Source organism: Lithobates pipiens, unplaced genomic scaffold (genome assembly GCF_037356315.1).
Source record: "Lithobates pipiens isolate NorthernLeopardFrog02 unplaced genomic scaffold, aLitPip1_a1.2 Scaffold_22, whole genome shotgun sequence".
NCBI lineage: Eukaryota > Metazoa > Chordata > Amphibia > Anura > Ranidae > Lithobates > Lithobates pipiens.
The window spans coordinates 136,531,492-136,548,059 of record NW_027507784.1 but is presented as its reverse complement, the minus strand read 5'-3'; the positions used below and the strand labels follow the sequence as shown (position 1 = coordinate 136,548,059).

The 16,568-nt window shown below is 40.9% G+C and overlaps 1 protein-coding gene across 2 annotated transcripts in view; it reads right to left on the bottom strand.

Annotated features, from left to right (window-relative positions):
* Nucleotides 1–16,568, bottom strand: part of ERBB4 (erb-b2 receptor tyrosine kinase 4) — a 1,370,666-nt gene that overhangs the window by 689,543 nt on the left and 664,555 nt on the right. For both annotated transcript variants that reach the window (XM_077448341.1, XM_077448342.1), the window contains exon 3: nt 14,424–14,610. In XM_077448341.1, coding sequence (XP_077304467.1) covers nt 14,424–14,610 — 187 coding nt within the window. The remainder of the gene's footprint in view (nt 1–14,423; nt 14,611–16,568) is intronic.

Here is a 16,568-nt window from a genome sequence, read left to right as displayed (position 1 = left end):
CGCCAGTACATGTCTTTCCCCGAGGATGCCTCAACCTGGTATAGGCTCCTCCCGGTAATGAGCATGCCCCAGATCCAATGGTTGGCTATGCTTTCCTTGCAGACACATAGCTACCTGGCCTATCCACCCATTGGACTCTTCCTTACACCCCCCCCCCCCTACTGACTTTTCCCCCCCTATTCCCCCCCCCCCCCGTTAATGGATGCATTACTGCTTTAACTGTGCCTGTGACTTGATATTGCCTAACCATTATATTACTTTTTTCTTATGTTTATTTTTTTTTTTGTTTACTTTCCTTTTCTTGCTCTTTGGCCTTTGGTCTGTAACATTGTTGACACTGACAATTGTCCTGTTGATATACTTCCCTTTGTATACTCTTTGGAAAATTTTCAATAAAAATACAATTGAAAAAAAAAAGAGAGAAGAGGAAAGGAATGGGTAGAGCCTGATCAAAATGTGTTAGAGGGGAGGAGCAGTATAAAGGAGGAGGTGGAGTCAGTAGGGGGTCAGTCTGGAAGGAGAAGCTGAAGGAGGCAGTTTTTCCCACCCAGCCTAACTGTTGTGTTGTTGTCTTTGTGTGTTGTTTGTTTGTGTTTTGTATTTCAGGTTCAATGGATTGCAGGACGTCATAGCAGCTCGTAGCGGCAGTTCCTTGGTCTTTGATGGTGGCAGATAACAGATGTGATCAAAGTGGTGGGCTGCTCATCAGTGGAATGGGCCTCTCTGGGGTATTCCAGTGGCACGGGAGACTGGAATACGGTTATGTTTTGCACTGCGGGAAAGGGGTTGTCTCAGAGTTGGCAAAACGGCTGGAGGCCTGGTATGGAAAACGGTCCCGCAGTGTATTGGTGGTTAATGGTTAAGTGAGAGTACCGTCAAAGACCAACAAGCTGTATGTTTAATAAAGTTGCCGTTACAAATGTTATTTGTAAATATTTACATTTTGGTTAATAAAATAAGGCTGCTATGGTCTTTTAAAACTCCAAAATCAATGTGTGGTCTGGTCATTTGAGGGTGATAAAAGGTGGGCATGGGTAAGTTTGGTGGAAAAAAGGTATGGGGTGGAAGTTGGTGATATCTGAGCTACACTGGTCAAATAAAGGGGTTAAATAGAAATACATTTTCCTGACGCTCTTCCTTCCTGGCTCCTTCATCACCTTAGGACACGGCAGTGGCATGCCAGCTGTTGGGATGTCAGAGGGAACCACAGCTCTCACTGGGGAACCCACTATTTTACACACCGGAAGTGTCACCCAGCAGTGACACCCATAGCTGTGAAAAAGAATGATAAAGTAGGAAGATTTAACTCACCTCCAACCAGATAGGTAAATAATCAACTTCTTCTTTCACAGAGAGTTTAGGACAATTCATACAACAGCATTATTTTTGATCAGAGATGGGCTTTAAATTAGTGAAAATCTTTATTAGGGAATTGCAATTAAGAATCAGAAGCAGCAAGCTGTTAGAAAAAAGCACAGTTTTTAGAAAAATATTGTCAGGGAGCACTTGGTGTTGAATCCTAACTTGTGTGTTACATAGTTACAATGTTACATAGTAGGTGAGGTTGAAAAAAGACACAAGTCCATCAAGTCCAACCTATGTGTGTGATTTTATGTCAGTATTACATTGTATATCCCTGTATGTTTCAGTCGTTCAGGTGCTTATCTAATTGTTTTTTTAAAGTATTGAGGCTCCCTGCTGAGACCACAGCTTGTGGAAGGGAATTCCGCATCTTTGCCGCTCTTACAGTAAAGAACCCTCTATATAGTTTAAGGTTAAACCTCTTTTTTTCTCATTTTAATGACTGGCCATGTGTCTTGTTAAACTCCCTTCCACGAAAAAGTTTTATCCCTATTGTGGGATCACCAATACGGTATTTGTGAATTAAAATCATATCCCCTCCCAAGAGTCTCTTCTCCAGAGAGAATAAGTTCAGTGCTCGCAACCTTTCCTCATAACTAATATCCTCCAGACACTTTATTAGCTTTGTTGCCCTGCTTTGTACTCACGCCATTTCCAGTACATCCTTCCTGAGAACTGGTGCCCAGAACTGGACAGCATACTCCAGGTGCGGCCGGACCAGAGTCTTGTAGAGCTTGTTATCGTTTTATCTCTGGAGTTGATCCCCTTTTAATGCATGCCAATATTCTGTTTGCTTTGTTAGCAGCAGCTTGGCATTGCATGCCATTGCTGAGCCTATCATCTACTAGGACCCCCAGGTCCTTTTCCATCCTAAATGTCCCCAGAGGTCCCCCCCCCCCCCAGTGTATAGATTGCATTCATATTTTTGCCACCCAAATGCATTCTTTAAAAATGTTCTACATTAAACCTCATTTGCCATGCAGTTGTCCACCCCATTAATTTGTTCCGATCTTTTTGCAAGGTTTCTACATCCTGCTTAGAAGTTATTGTCCTGCTTAACTTAATACTGTCCGCAAAATACAGAGTTTGAACTGTTTACCCCATCCTCCAGGTCATTTATGAACAAAATAAATGGGATTGGTCCCAGCACAGAACCCTGGCACTACTCACCCCTGACCATTCAGAGTACTCCCCATTTATCACTACCCTCTGAACTCGCCCTTGTAGCCAGTTTTCAATCCATGCATTCAGATATGCCTTTTGAATTTATGTATCAGTATTACCTACAAGTTTGGATTCAACACTGGAATTGATGCTTTATAATATACTGAATAGTGAGCTGCACTGCTTAACCACTTAAGTACTGCCTTAAGAACAAGGAGAGGTTTGTGTAAACAAACCTCTCCCCGTGCTTCCCTGTGTGGCTGTCACCGATCATCTGTTCCCTTTTATAGGGAAGGACGATCAGTGACGTCACATGCCAGGCCACGCCCCCTACAATAAAAACACACATACCGTCAACACCTAAACTGCCCCCTAGTGGTTAACTCCTTCACTGCCAGTGCCATTTACACAGGAATCAGTGCATTTAAATAGCATTGATTGCTGTATAAATGACAATGGTTCCAAATATGTGTCAAAAATGTCCAATTTGTCCGCCATAATGTCACAGTCACAATAAAAATCACTGATCGATGCCATTAATAGTAAAAAAATATGAATAAAAATGCTATAAAACTATCCCCTATTTTGTAAACGCTATAACTTTTGCGCAAACCAATCAATAATCGCTAATTGCATTTTTGTTTACCAAAAATATTGTAGAAGAATACGTATTGACATAAACTGAGAAAAAAAAGTTTTTTATATATATTTTTTTGGGGATATTTATTATAGCAAAAACTAAAAAATATTGAATTTTTTTCAAAATTGTCGCTCTATTTTTGTTTATACCGCAAAAAATAAAAACCACAGAGGTGATCAAATTCCACCAAAAGAAAGCTCTATATGTGGGAAAAAAGGATGTAAATTTTGTTTGGCAGCCACGTCACACAACCGTGCAATTGTAAGTTAAAGCGATGCAGTGCCGAATCGCAAAAAGGGGCTTGTTCCTTTGGCTGCAAATTGGTCCGCGGCTTAAGTGGTTAAAAAAGACTTAAAAAAAACTCCAGAGCTTCTGCTCTGAATTTGAGGATGAATTGCTTCATGGTGCCTGCAGCTACATAGGTCAGTGATGGCTTGTTTTAAATCTTGATTACTGTTATGGTATGGTAAATACTTGAATGTCTATACATGACTGTTTATAATATTTACCCCTTTTTATTTACTTTTGTTCATTCATGATACCATTGTTTTGCAGTGTTTGTGGTAAGTTTCACTGCAGGTTCTGGTGGTTGTATGGAAAAAAGTTGACCAGTAGATTGCAGACAGGTGGCTGGTAGATCTGGGTTTGCTGACCTGCCATTCCAGAGCATCAAATGGAGTGTAATGCAGAGGGACTAATTGTAACGTTAGAGCTGTAGAAAGGAGCAATAGCCACCTAAGCCGATGCATCCTCTTTAGGGCTGGCTCCTGTCCCATGCAGAGTGATACCAACTACACTCCACCTCTTATCGGGGCCAGCGGTCTCCAGAGTGGCGCCAGCAGCAAGAAAAAAGAGATCTTCCATGTGTACTGATAGGTGGTGAGGAGGCGATATGTTGCCTTCTCAACATCTCATTTAAACCCATGATTGCCATGCAATGCACACATTTGCAACACAGTTGTCCCGCAATTAGAGGTTTAAAACAGGTGTGAGGAGGTGGCACTGTGACCGGTGATCTTTGACTTCTCCCGTGTTGTTCAGGTAGATCTCCACCTCTCTAAGGTTGCCTACCCCTGCTCTAAGACATGCTTGTGTCTCTTTTTGCTTCCTTTGTGTGTTTTTCATGAATAAATTCACAAAAAAACAAAACAAAGACAATAAAGGTATGATTTACTAAAAGAGCAATATTGATGCTTGTCCAGTGACATCCTGATCATATCAATCGTCCTACCAGTTAAGACGTAATATTTAGAAAATTTCTCTTTAATGTGATTGGATGTTTAAAGTGAATGCATGTTTGTGGGGCCATTTTAGTATATCAATTCACTCATAAATTCTCCTGCATATCCAGCATAAAATACTTTTGTTAACCTGCTCCACACATAAAGTATAACAAGCAGTTAACATTGAGAAATATTTTGGTACAATATATCCAGTAAAATACTTTGGTGCCATCAGTTGCTGGCTGTCAAATCCTACTGCAAGTCCCACTGAGCATTATTACATGAAAAAGAAAAAGTGCTTCGGGTTCAAGTCAATTTCCGGAATATCAAATATCAATGTGAAGTCCATAGCAACTCATGTGCCAATACAAGAACTGAAGGACAAATCTATAATGGCCATTGAGTTTCTGTGCGCTGGTAGCTGTAGTTATGAGAGTCTAATGGTTAAAGTAAGTTAAAAGTTACTGTTTAAGTGCCATTTCCCTTCCCCTTTTCTGCTTTTGCTAAATGTTTGCTCAAATCATTTATAAAATTAATTTAGTTTGCAAAACACAGCTGCTTAAAAAGTGGAATGGTACTGAAGAAAGAGAGTAATTTTCTGTCCTGTACCATTAAAGGACAAAGAAAGTCTAAAATCTCATACATCCTTTTATGCAAAAGAGCCATTAATACTATTCACAAATAAGCATACAAAAGCTCCCATTTTTTGAGATATTTGATGTTTAATATAAAGATGACGTCCAGATTGATATAGAAAAAAAAAAAACACTAGTAAATTTAGATGTGCTCATTAAAAAAAAAATAAAAAAAAAATACAGAGATCACCTTTAAACCGTGTGTGTGCTACCACACATATAATATTGTACATTATTTTGTTTGCTAATCTAAGTTGTGTTAATGTTAATAGAAAAAAAAATGGAACATGTTGTTTTTTTTTTTTAATGCAGCACATGGTATGTGATTTCCATTGAGATGAAGCACAGGTTTGTTTGGCACCTACTTACCTAATTCACCCATTGGCACACCAATGCAGCACACAACGTGCTGTGTATTAATGTGCTGTAAAATTAGCATTTTACAACTTTTACCACAACACACACGTGTGAAAAGAAGCCTAAATATATTAAAGTATTCAAGTAAGTAAATAAAGTATCTGAATATTTCTGAATATTAAATGTATGCAATGACCTGCACACCAGTTTTCAGACTGAGGGCCCATTGACATGTACAGGTTGATTTACTAAACGCAATAGACTGTGCACTTCACAAAGTGCAGTTGCACTCTGCAAGTGCAGCTACATAAATGAGGTAAACCTTCACTTTGCAAAGAATACCCAGTCACATAAAAGGAAATTTAAAAAAAATAATGCATTTTTGCCTGCATGTGATTGGATGATGGAAGTCAACAGAGCTTTTGCTCATCTACTAAGTTCTATAGAAAAAGTGCACAGTTTATTTGCCTTTAGTAAGTCCACCCCATAGTTCGGCGACTAGCATTTTTTCCGGACTTAAAGCAGGAGTAAACCCGCTGAAGTTTCTTTTTTTTTTTTTTTTTGACCTGCAAAGGAAAAGGCATAATGAGCTAGTATGCACTGCATACTAGCTCATTATGAAATACTTACCTTAGAACGAGGCCCCGACATCTGGCCTGATCCACGCCGAGGGAGCTGACATGTTCCCTCGGCGTGTCTGCCGGTGTTCTGCCATATAGTGTCCGGCCATCAAATAGTGTCCAGACCGTACTGCGCATGCGCAGTACGGAGCAGACGAAGCTTTGGAAAATCTCCGAAGCTGAACGGCGCCTGCGCCATGAGTGGAGGTGGTAGGCCCACCATTGGCTCTTTTTTATTCCTACTCTATGTCCACTTGGATAGTGGGGATAGAACCTGGACTCACGGCGCAGGCGCCGTTCATCCTCTGCAATTTTCAGAATCTGTGTTGCTGTGTACTGCGCAGTACACAGCGGACACTATCCGATGGAGGACGTTATTTGACAAGACACCGGATATCATGGCTCTGGCGCTGTGAGTGGCCGGAAGCGCGATATCGTCACACCCACGCATGCACGTGGGAGATTTCTTTCCGGCAGGGTCCGGCGTCTGCCGGACTTTCAGCCGAGAATCCCCTGTGCGCATGCGCCGCTGCAGTCAGCAGCACATTGTGAGGACAGAGACAGAGAGTTGAAATCTAGTTTATAACTGATAATGAGACACAGACTTGGTTAATTACGGTAAATGTAACTCCACAGTCTCCTCCTTAACATTTGATGGGGGAAACTAGGTAGCTCAAGATACAACACTGGGCACTTCTACTCCTCACTCCCTACAGCAAATGGAGAAGCAGTGGAGCCAAGTCTAGGTAAGTATAAGCTGTACATAGGTCCATTGTCTACATTAAATTGACACTAACCACCCACAAAAAATATATATAAACCTTGCTGATTACATTTATTAACTATCAGTGCACTTCCTTTTTAATATAAATGGTTCCTCTAAAAAAAGTACCTGGTGATCTTGCCATTACTAGGGCTTCCTCCTTCCTGGTGCCAGTGATCCGTTGGCTCATACAGCCTCTGCAGTGTTGTCACCACAGTGTGCATGCTCCCACTTACTAAAAAAGTAAGCCATGTATTACTATACACAGCTTACTTACTAGGCCACATGATTGCTGTTCTCATTCTCCCAGCACATTATATTTGTCCTGTTAAACTCATCTTTTGACCCTGCTGGGATCCTAGCTATTACAATTCCTCCCCTTCCATAAAATTCAAAAGATGAGTTTAACAGGACAAATATAAAAAAGTCTGTGAGTACTCATAGGATACAAGAGTCTGCTGTCAGTCAAGCATCTGCTCCTCCTAGGGGGTGGGGCACATTCCCAACTGACATTGTACTCTGTTATGAATGGCCTGGAAAGGAGGGTGTGGATTAGCTAAAGTGATGTCACAGAATATGTGAGTCGCTGTTGTGTAGCTTCACCCCCTCCCAAGCCATGCCGCAATGATAATAAGGGCAGGGATGACATGAACTAGGAGAAAAAGAAAAATGTACAGATGACATTATTTTTAAAGCCCTGTGCATATACACATGTGGCTGTTTGTGTGTTTTACCTACCTATACCGGGGCAGATATCTGGGTTAAGTGTCACTTTAAGGTAAACTTCTGCCCAAATGACTCTAATTATGTGATCACAAAAATCCACGATATTTTCCCTTTAACAGAATAATTCAACATATAATTTGAGGAGTTGTAACGCTACCTACATTACTTACCAATAGTAACATTTAAGGGCTTATTTTCCTGTTCAAATATTTTATTGATAACACAGTACAAGAAATCAGACAAAATTTTGTAAGAATACAAGAGGTATAAGTATCGGAAATTATATATATATATATATATATATCATTTTTTATTTAATTTTTTTCATTTAGTTATATAACTCAAATGTAATATGTAATAGCTATATCTCAGAGTAAGATAAATATATATATATAACAAAACGAATAAAAATAAAATAAAAAAAAACAGAGCACAGAAAGGGTGGACTATCACACCCTACCTCCAGTATCTATAATATGATGTGTCCTTGTATCCACCTGTATTAACACCTTTGTCATTCCATGTTCTTATGTAACTCTGTAACTGATGTTGCTCATCATTTGTATGTTCTTCTGATAACTTTCAAAAAAAAAACAAAAAACAGAGCATGATCTGGGATCTGACCCAGCTAGATATCTCCTCCATCTTTCAGATTTCTCAAAATGCAAATACCAAAACTCGTTGGTCGCTCATTTATTGAACGCAGCAAAGGCGTGCATTCCGGACTTATAGAAGCAGAGGACACCTCCCCTTGATCTCACTGTGGTTTAAAAAAATAGCTGATATATATGCTATGGAAAAAGGTATTGCAATTACACAGGGTAAAGAGGAGAAATGTAAGTTAAAATGGGAACCTTGGTCCCATTTGGTATACACCAGGGAATATGGCTGTGCACTTGTGGAGGGAGAACCAGCGGGGGAGGGATGAGAGAGAACCTAACCCCCTTTTTTTTTTCCTCTCTCTTTTTTTTTATATATAAAGGTTTCATGTATAATCAGATGAAAAACGAAACAATGTATATTTAAGATATGTTTTGTGATACGCATGCAATGAATGAAATTGTTTATATGTATAAAAATTGTTGAAAATAAAATATAGAATAAAAAAAAAAAACCATAAGCCATGTAATTCGAATTCAGAACTCAGGTTTAGAGGAAACAAGGTGTCCTGTAAATTAAAAGAATGGTTATCTGTGCGTTAGTAAGGGGAAGTATATTTTTAGTCCAGGGCCAAGATCCAACCATGTGGCTTGGTTTACCTGGGAAGAGGTACAATCGATCGAACCATCCCAATTATTTAACTCATAGGTATATAGCTGAGTTATGTGTGAATGACCTGTTGTCTTAGGTTCTAATATATAGAGGAACCGATAGGCCAAAAAAAAGAGCGTAATTTTAGAGAAGTAAAATAATGAAAAAAAATAATAATTAAGGGCTTATTTTACAACACGAGCTGTGCACTGTACCATACAGCAACCAATAGCTTTTAACAGTATATTTGGCTACTTGGAGATGATTAATACATTTATCATATTGCAGTATTTTTAATCAGCATGCTTTAGGCATGCATCCAACAGCCCCAGAGTACTAAAGGATGATGGGACGCGCTATTCTATTTTAAAACAATACTATTGGATTGATGACTTCGGTGTCTGTGTAAACTCCCATTGGACTCTTATGTTGAAAAATTTAAACCAGAACAGGAGCATGCACAGTTTGTCAATAGACATTGCTTTAATCCTTCAATATATATAGTACACCTGAGGGCATGTTAAAGATAGCTGAAGTTTTGCTTTCAATTAGCATCATCACTAAAAGAAAACAGTTGCAATGAACATCGAAACCCAGGAGTATAAATTGGTAATATATTATGTATTCTATGCACAATATGGGCAAACAAAAACATACATAGTACAAAACTTTTCATTAAAATGCATCTAAATTCACACTTTTTTTTTTTTTTTAACGTTTTGGATAAAGCAGAGAAGAATCAAAGCCTATCTTAGGTTAAGTATTGTTGTATGTGTCCCAGTAAGGGGATTTCACTTCACTTCCTGTCCTGCAGACATAACAAGAAGTGAGAAAGTGAGAGGAATTCTGTCAGACGTGAGGGTATTCCACCACAGACGTGAGGGTATCACCACAACAAGCATCCCAAGGGGAAGATTTCCCTTTTTTCCGTAACAATCCAAGTGTATGGATTTTTCCCACTTTTTCTACCGGTAATAGCGGTCACTAGGGATGAGCCTTGGGTTCTGGTCAAACATGAATTCAACCCAAACCCAGCCTGTGTGCTTTCTCAACAAACAAGTGAACAAACTAGCAATATTTGTCCACCCAAACCCCTGACTGATGTTTGTAGACAGAAATCTCTCAATTTGCTGCTGTACCACTACCAGGGGAGGGCTGGCAGCCTTAGGCCTGGGGGGCAAGTCCAGTCAAGTGGCCCATAGAACCGGTGGTGACAAAGTGGTGGATCGGGAAAACAGTCTCTAAGGTTTTTCATGATCACAAAGGTGGGGGGTGCAGGGAGGACAATGTGGCCCTCCAGGGCCTGTGGGGGACTTGTACTACCATGGCCTCCAGGAACTAAACCGCAAGCAAGTCCCTGTATGAATCCCTCAGAGCTGAGGACCTGACCCCGCCCCCCGGAACTAGACAAACTAAAAGTCCCAGCATGAACCCCTGAGATCTAAGGATGTGTCTGCTTAGATACCATGGGTTCATGCTGTGCCCTGTAGTCCTTCACTAGTTGGGGGGGGGGGGGCAGGGGTGTGGGACACATCCTGAGCTCTGAGGGGTTTATGCTGGAACCTTTAGTCCTTCACTTTTGGGGTGTTACATCCCAAAAAGTAAAGTACTACAAGTCCCAGCATGAACCCTGGCTGAGATTTAAGGATGTGATCTCCTCCTCTGCTGCTGGCTCATGCTCCCATGACACACGTATGTTCTAATTCATTCACTTCTCCCAACATCACCTCAGGGAGCTTGACCATAGGATCTAATAGGCTTCAAAATAGGGTGGACTCGGAGCGCAGAGCATTGTGCTCAGAGCCCACCCAGGCATGTTAGAAAAGCAAATAAATATTTGCTTTTCTAACACTGAACTGCCTCTCTGCCAATCAGGAATCATAGAGAACACAGGAGCCGCTGCCTGTCCCACAGCTCCCCACCATCACTTGCTGCCTGACCTACCACCCAGATGAGGTAAGTGCCGGTCAGACAGCGGGCGAGGTGGGGTGCTGGGTAAATGCTGATGGGGGTGTAACATTGACTGCATTTGATGGGGCACAGTGAGGCTGCATTTGATGGGGCACAGCGAGGCTGCATTTAATAGCAGAGTGAGGCCGCGTACACACGCGGGGACTGTTCGCCCAACTTTGTCCGTCAAACAGTTTCAGCAAACAGTCCACTCAAAATTAGCATGGACGGACTTGCCCACACACGACGAACGAACAGTTTGCTGAAACCTTGCGCGATGACGTGAACGGCACGTACGACGGGACGGAAAATACAACGTCCTATACACTGCATTATAACTTTCGGCGTGTAAATCCTTTCTGAGCATGCGCGGAACTTAGTTTGACGAACAAGCCTACACACGAGGGGACTGTTCGCTGAAACAAAGTTTCAGCGGACAGTTTTTCGGAATTTCCGAAAAACCTTGTTCAGCGGACTGTTCGCTGAAACTGTCCGCTGAAAGCCCACACACGAGCGGACTGTCCGCCGAAACACTGTTCAGCGGACAAAGTTGGGTGAACAGTCCCCGCGTGTGTACGCGGCCTGAGGCTATGTTTCAGTATCTTTTACTTTACCAGGCACCCGACAGAGAGAGACATCGCTTCAAATTGTCCGCACAGAGAGACCACGCCTCAAGAAAATTGCTTGATTCCTTTATCAACATAGTAAAGCCTTGTACACACCACTATTTTTTTTTCTCAATCCAGTGAGTTGAACAAAAAATAAAAAATACAGCTCTGGTTGGAGCTGCTGAGCATGAGCAAAAGTGACCTGAGCATTGATCACTTTTCAGCGGAGTGGCAGTGCCTGCTGCAAGTGTGTACAAGCCTTTTGTTGCACACTGGTGTGCTGCAGTTTAGCCACAGTGCTTATGTACACAGTTTTCCTTAGTCACAGTCCCATAGGCTTATTTTAGGTTGTGCGTTTTTGCTGCAGTTTTTTTATAGCACACCAAAGATGCAGCCATTTTTGTGCACTTTCAGAAAATTCAGCAAAAATGTGCAAACTAATAGAAGTCTATGGGACATGCAGGAAGACCATGAGATCACCAACACTGCAGCAGACCAGTGTGAGCCAAACACATAGTACATAGGAGCAGGTACTGCACAGTCTGCTGAAAGAAAGCTTATCTTGAGAGAGAGAGGGGGAGAGGAATTTGGGAGAGAGAAGGGAGAGGCCGGTCACAGCTCACTCACTTGAAAGGACCCAGCAGACAGAAGGCTCGATTATCAGCTTCCAGAGCTTCCCATGCAGATCACAGATGGATCTCAGTTTGAATGTTCCCGCCCACACGTCCTATTCACAGACGCAGAACACAGGCTGCCCGGAGTGTGGGCGGGCACAGTGAAAGAGGGGGCTGGAGGAGGCAGAGTGGATCCACCCTCTTCCATTCGGCTGTGCTCAGTCTGAATGGAATGGATACAGACTGTCAGCTCAGAAGCAGGGAATAGCACTGTGACATGACAGATGTCCAATCACAGCGCTAACATTCCTGCGGGCTTCCGGGCTGTTATCCAGCACTGCCAGCCTCCCTCCAGAGTCACCCAAGCAGTAACACTCGGCCAACTGCACATGCTCATTTCTCAGCTGGCAGCACATTGGCCTTTTTTACAGGGATTTAGAGAGCAGCCTGGGGGGAAATTGCATCCCTGCCCCCCGTCCCAGCCCGCCCCTGACCACTACTGCCTCAAAAAGACAGATCCCCAAACTGGTTGATGGTTGTAAACTATAAGGCTGTGTTCTTGGATGACGTCATTAACTAAATATGGTCAAGACCAATTTGGTCAACTACATCACCCAAGATGCCCAGCCAGTTTGTTTAAATGCAGCAACTTGCCTGAGATCTGTCATTTGACGGCAGGAATGTGTAAGTGAACATCATCAGGTATTTGGATATACATTGCTGGATGACGTGATTAACATCAGATTCACATCAAAAGGCATAATTTCCTTCTTTTTTTTTTTTTTTTTTTTTTTATAAAAAACTTTTTTCTACTGAAGATTCCAGTTCAGTGCTTCCAACATTGAATTCCAATGTAAGTAATAGTGCTACAAAATCTAAAAGGCATTCCTTAAAAGCAAAATCTCACACTCCAAAAGTAATGATTTCTTTTGTACAAGGAAAGTCAAACAGTATTTAAAAAGAAGGAACAAAGCAAAGATAAAACCACATGCATAACATTCAGGCTCTTGCTTCACTACACCCAATGGAATGGTAACACTCACATAGTATGAACTCTCTGTTACAAAATGGTCATAATGCATCTCAGTACTAAATGTGTCTTTCACTGCTGGATTTTTGTGATGTTTCTTACAATAAGTGGGGAAGAAAGTCTGGCAAGAAAACAAAATACTCCAAAAAATAATACATCTTAGGTGGACATTTTAGTTACCGCCCATAGCGGCAGCCACACCATGATCTGCAGACACAGATTGGACGGGTTCATATTGAATAATGACATGTCTAAGCTGAAGGTTTTGGAAATAGATATAATTCAGCATATTACATTCTTTTTTCAAATCTGAAAAGGATTTGAGTTTCCCACCAATTAACATCTGAGCTAAATGAGTACCATGGATTTTGGATAAAGTGGGGAGGGATCAGAAAGCTTGTCAGTTTTTATTGATGTCTGTGTCCCTGCTTCAGAGATTCACCCTCTCTATTTGTCCTGTTTACCCTTATCATTGGACATAAATGTAAAATAAAATCCCAATGTTTTGGTTGTCCCCAGAAAAGTGATAGAGGAAAATCTTCCAATGGGGACACTCGTTCTAGTGATCTTGGGAAATTCCCTTAATTTGCAGGGATTTCATCTTACTTCCTGTTTGGCGATGGGACAGGACATGAAGGGAAATCTTCCCAATGGGAGACAGATGGCAAAAAAAAAATCTGACAGGGGATATAACCCTCCCTTGCTCTTTTCAAAAGGTTTTGCAACAAGAAGTTTTGCCTATAGTTCTACTATAGCAAGGATTTATTCTGAAAAACTGAATGTGATTAATAACCCCCAAATTATCTAGTTTGGACATAGCTATGTCCCAAGTGAGTCAAGTTGGAAGACTGTAGGCCTGTGTAACCTGTATGCCTGCAATTAATAATAATAAGAGGATCTAGTGGAGGGGGCATTTATGTTGGGGCCCATAATATGCATACACTGGGGGGGGCTTCAGCAGCGCATTAGTGTAAAATACGGGATGTGTCTAAAGCTAAGTAGTAAAAACTGAAGTCTGATAAGTCCAGTCCTCACAATAGCTATGTAAGAATTTCACATGGCTTTCTTTTAGCATGGTTTTACATTTTGGGCCTGAGAAATACTGGGGTTGATTTACTAAAACTGGAGATTGTAAAACCCGGTGCAGCTCTGAATGGTAGCCAATCAGCTTCTAACTTCAGCTTTTTCAAAAAAAAACTGGAAGCTGATTTTTATAAAGAGCTGCACCAGATTTTGTTTTCTGGTTTTAGTAAATCAACCCCACTGTTATATACCGTATATTCTATTATTGAGTTTGGTTGCAACCAAGCTATCAGAAATTGACTTCTGAATATTGTTACAGAGTAATTGATACAAATCAAATGTTTAAAGTCTTTACAAAAATAAGAATTTCATGTTAATAACAAGTATTAAACCAATGCGTGTTGTGCTGAAAGTCTCATATGTTTCAATTTATGCATAAAGAATACACGCAACTCACCTGTCAAGTTTCTCAGTCCAAGCTCTCGAAGTCCATATTTTCCATCCTTTAAGTAGTTCAGGAAGATGAACAGTGCATAACGATCCTCGTACAGTTTGGTTCCACGAATGATGCGCAGGTTTTCAAGTGGGAGATATTCAAACTGGTTAAGAGCCACAAGGACATATCCTGTCACTTCTCGAATGGACTGCAAAAACAAAGGAAATGTGAATGAACTGACTGTCCTGCACTCCACATTTTCATAGGTCTAACAATCTAACATTTTTTTTTTTTTTTTTTTTATAGAAAACAGTTGATCTGTAAATAAATAAACATATAAGGTTATTACAATTCTTAGGCACGCCTAAAGATGCCAGAATCTGTAGACAGGACCCCATTTACAATTACAAGGACACCCACCTCTCACATACCATTACCATGGTATGTGCACGTGCTGATGGCACCTGCACAATCCTTTTGTCAATCTGGGTGGACATCATATGATGTCCTCCCGGATTGTGCTACTCAGCCATGCAGCAGAATGATCTGTCACTGGCTGCGTCCACTTGACACAGCTGATGACTGATCACTGTATCAGTCCGCTGCCGGTACCATGTGACCGCTGTAACCAATCACAGCAGGTCCCATGAATGTTGTAAACAATGGTTTTCAAGCCATCCATTGTATACAGATGTGTTGCTAGCTGTGATTGGTCACAGTGATCACCTGGTACAGACCAGGCCAATCATGGCCCATCTGTGCCATGTGATCAGTTGTGGCCAATCACAGACAATTAGAACAAAACAAACTGAATTAATTGATTTAATTCAGTAAAATGCTTTCATTTAGCAAAGAAATCCATTGCTATATGCAAACATAATGTGTAAAAAAAATTAAAATACTGATCACTTCCCCAGAGTAGTACAATGTTACTATGGTAACATTATATTTCTCTGGTCAAAGTGTGTTTAAAAATAAGATGGTAAAAAAAAGAAAACTATATAACAAAAAAAAAATTCATACTGCCACTAGTCAGTATCCCTGATCACCGCCAAACCCATTAAATGATGATGCTGTACTGCACTGGTGACAGTATGTAATAGTCTTTTTTTTCAAAAAGCAAAAAATAAAGCAAACAAATAAACCCAGTGGTCATTAAATACCAACAAAAGAAAGCTCTATTTGTGTGAACAAAATGATACAAAAGTAGTTTGGGTACAGTGTTGCATGACTGCGCAATTGTCATTCAAATTGTGACAGCGTTGAAAGCTGAATATTGGCTTGTGCAAGAAGGGGGTAAAAGTGCCCAGTATTAAAGTGGTTAAACAACATTATGTTTTCCAGTTGAGATCTCATAGGATTTCAGTATACAGGATGAAGGAATGTTATTTTAAGCTTTTCTCTGGTTATCTTCTTCAAACTTTTACATCTACTGTATGATCTTAATTTGATGCTCTTCAGAACGTCAAAATGTGAGGACATCACAAGCTTAAAAATACACTCTGACAAGCCTGAAATCTTGTTTTGCAACAGTGTCAGAATAATCCATTCTATCTAGATATCTATTATGAGTTATTATGTCTTTGGTTTAAAGTGGTTCTAAAGCCTAAACTATTTTTTACCTTAATGCATTCCTCCTTGCACTAAGTCACTAAGTTTTACCTTAACTCACCTCCCCTTATACCTACCTGAGTCCTCACTTCCGGTGCAGTGCCCATCTCTTCCTGCTCTCACAGGCTTTGCTGAGGCAGCAAGAACCATTGACTCCCACTGCTGCCAAAGCCTGTGACAAGGCTTTGGTTGAGCTGTGCTTTGCGTGTCTTTGGGCACAGGCGGCTTAAAACCAAACCCACAGGTGTATGCCACTATAGGAAGCACAGGGGACCCAAGAAAATTAGGTTTGGGGCATCTATCTGAAATTCAATTGCACAGAGCAGTATAAACCTGCTTGTTATTTTTTTAAATAGAGTTTACAATCAATTTAAGCTAGAATCCAGAACTGGTTATCCTGCTAAGAAGTGGGTGCTTTTTGTCTATCCAAGCCTGCCATTCACAAAACCCCACCACACAGCACAAACCCGATATGGACAGTAAAGGAGAAGCAACAGACCAATGAGCTCACCTCCTATCAACAATCAAACTTTGACTTGTCAAGAGCCAACAAAA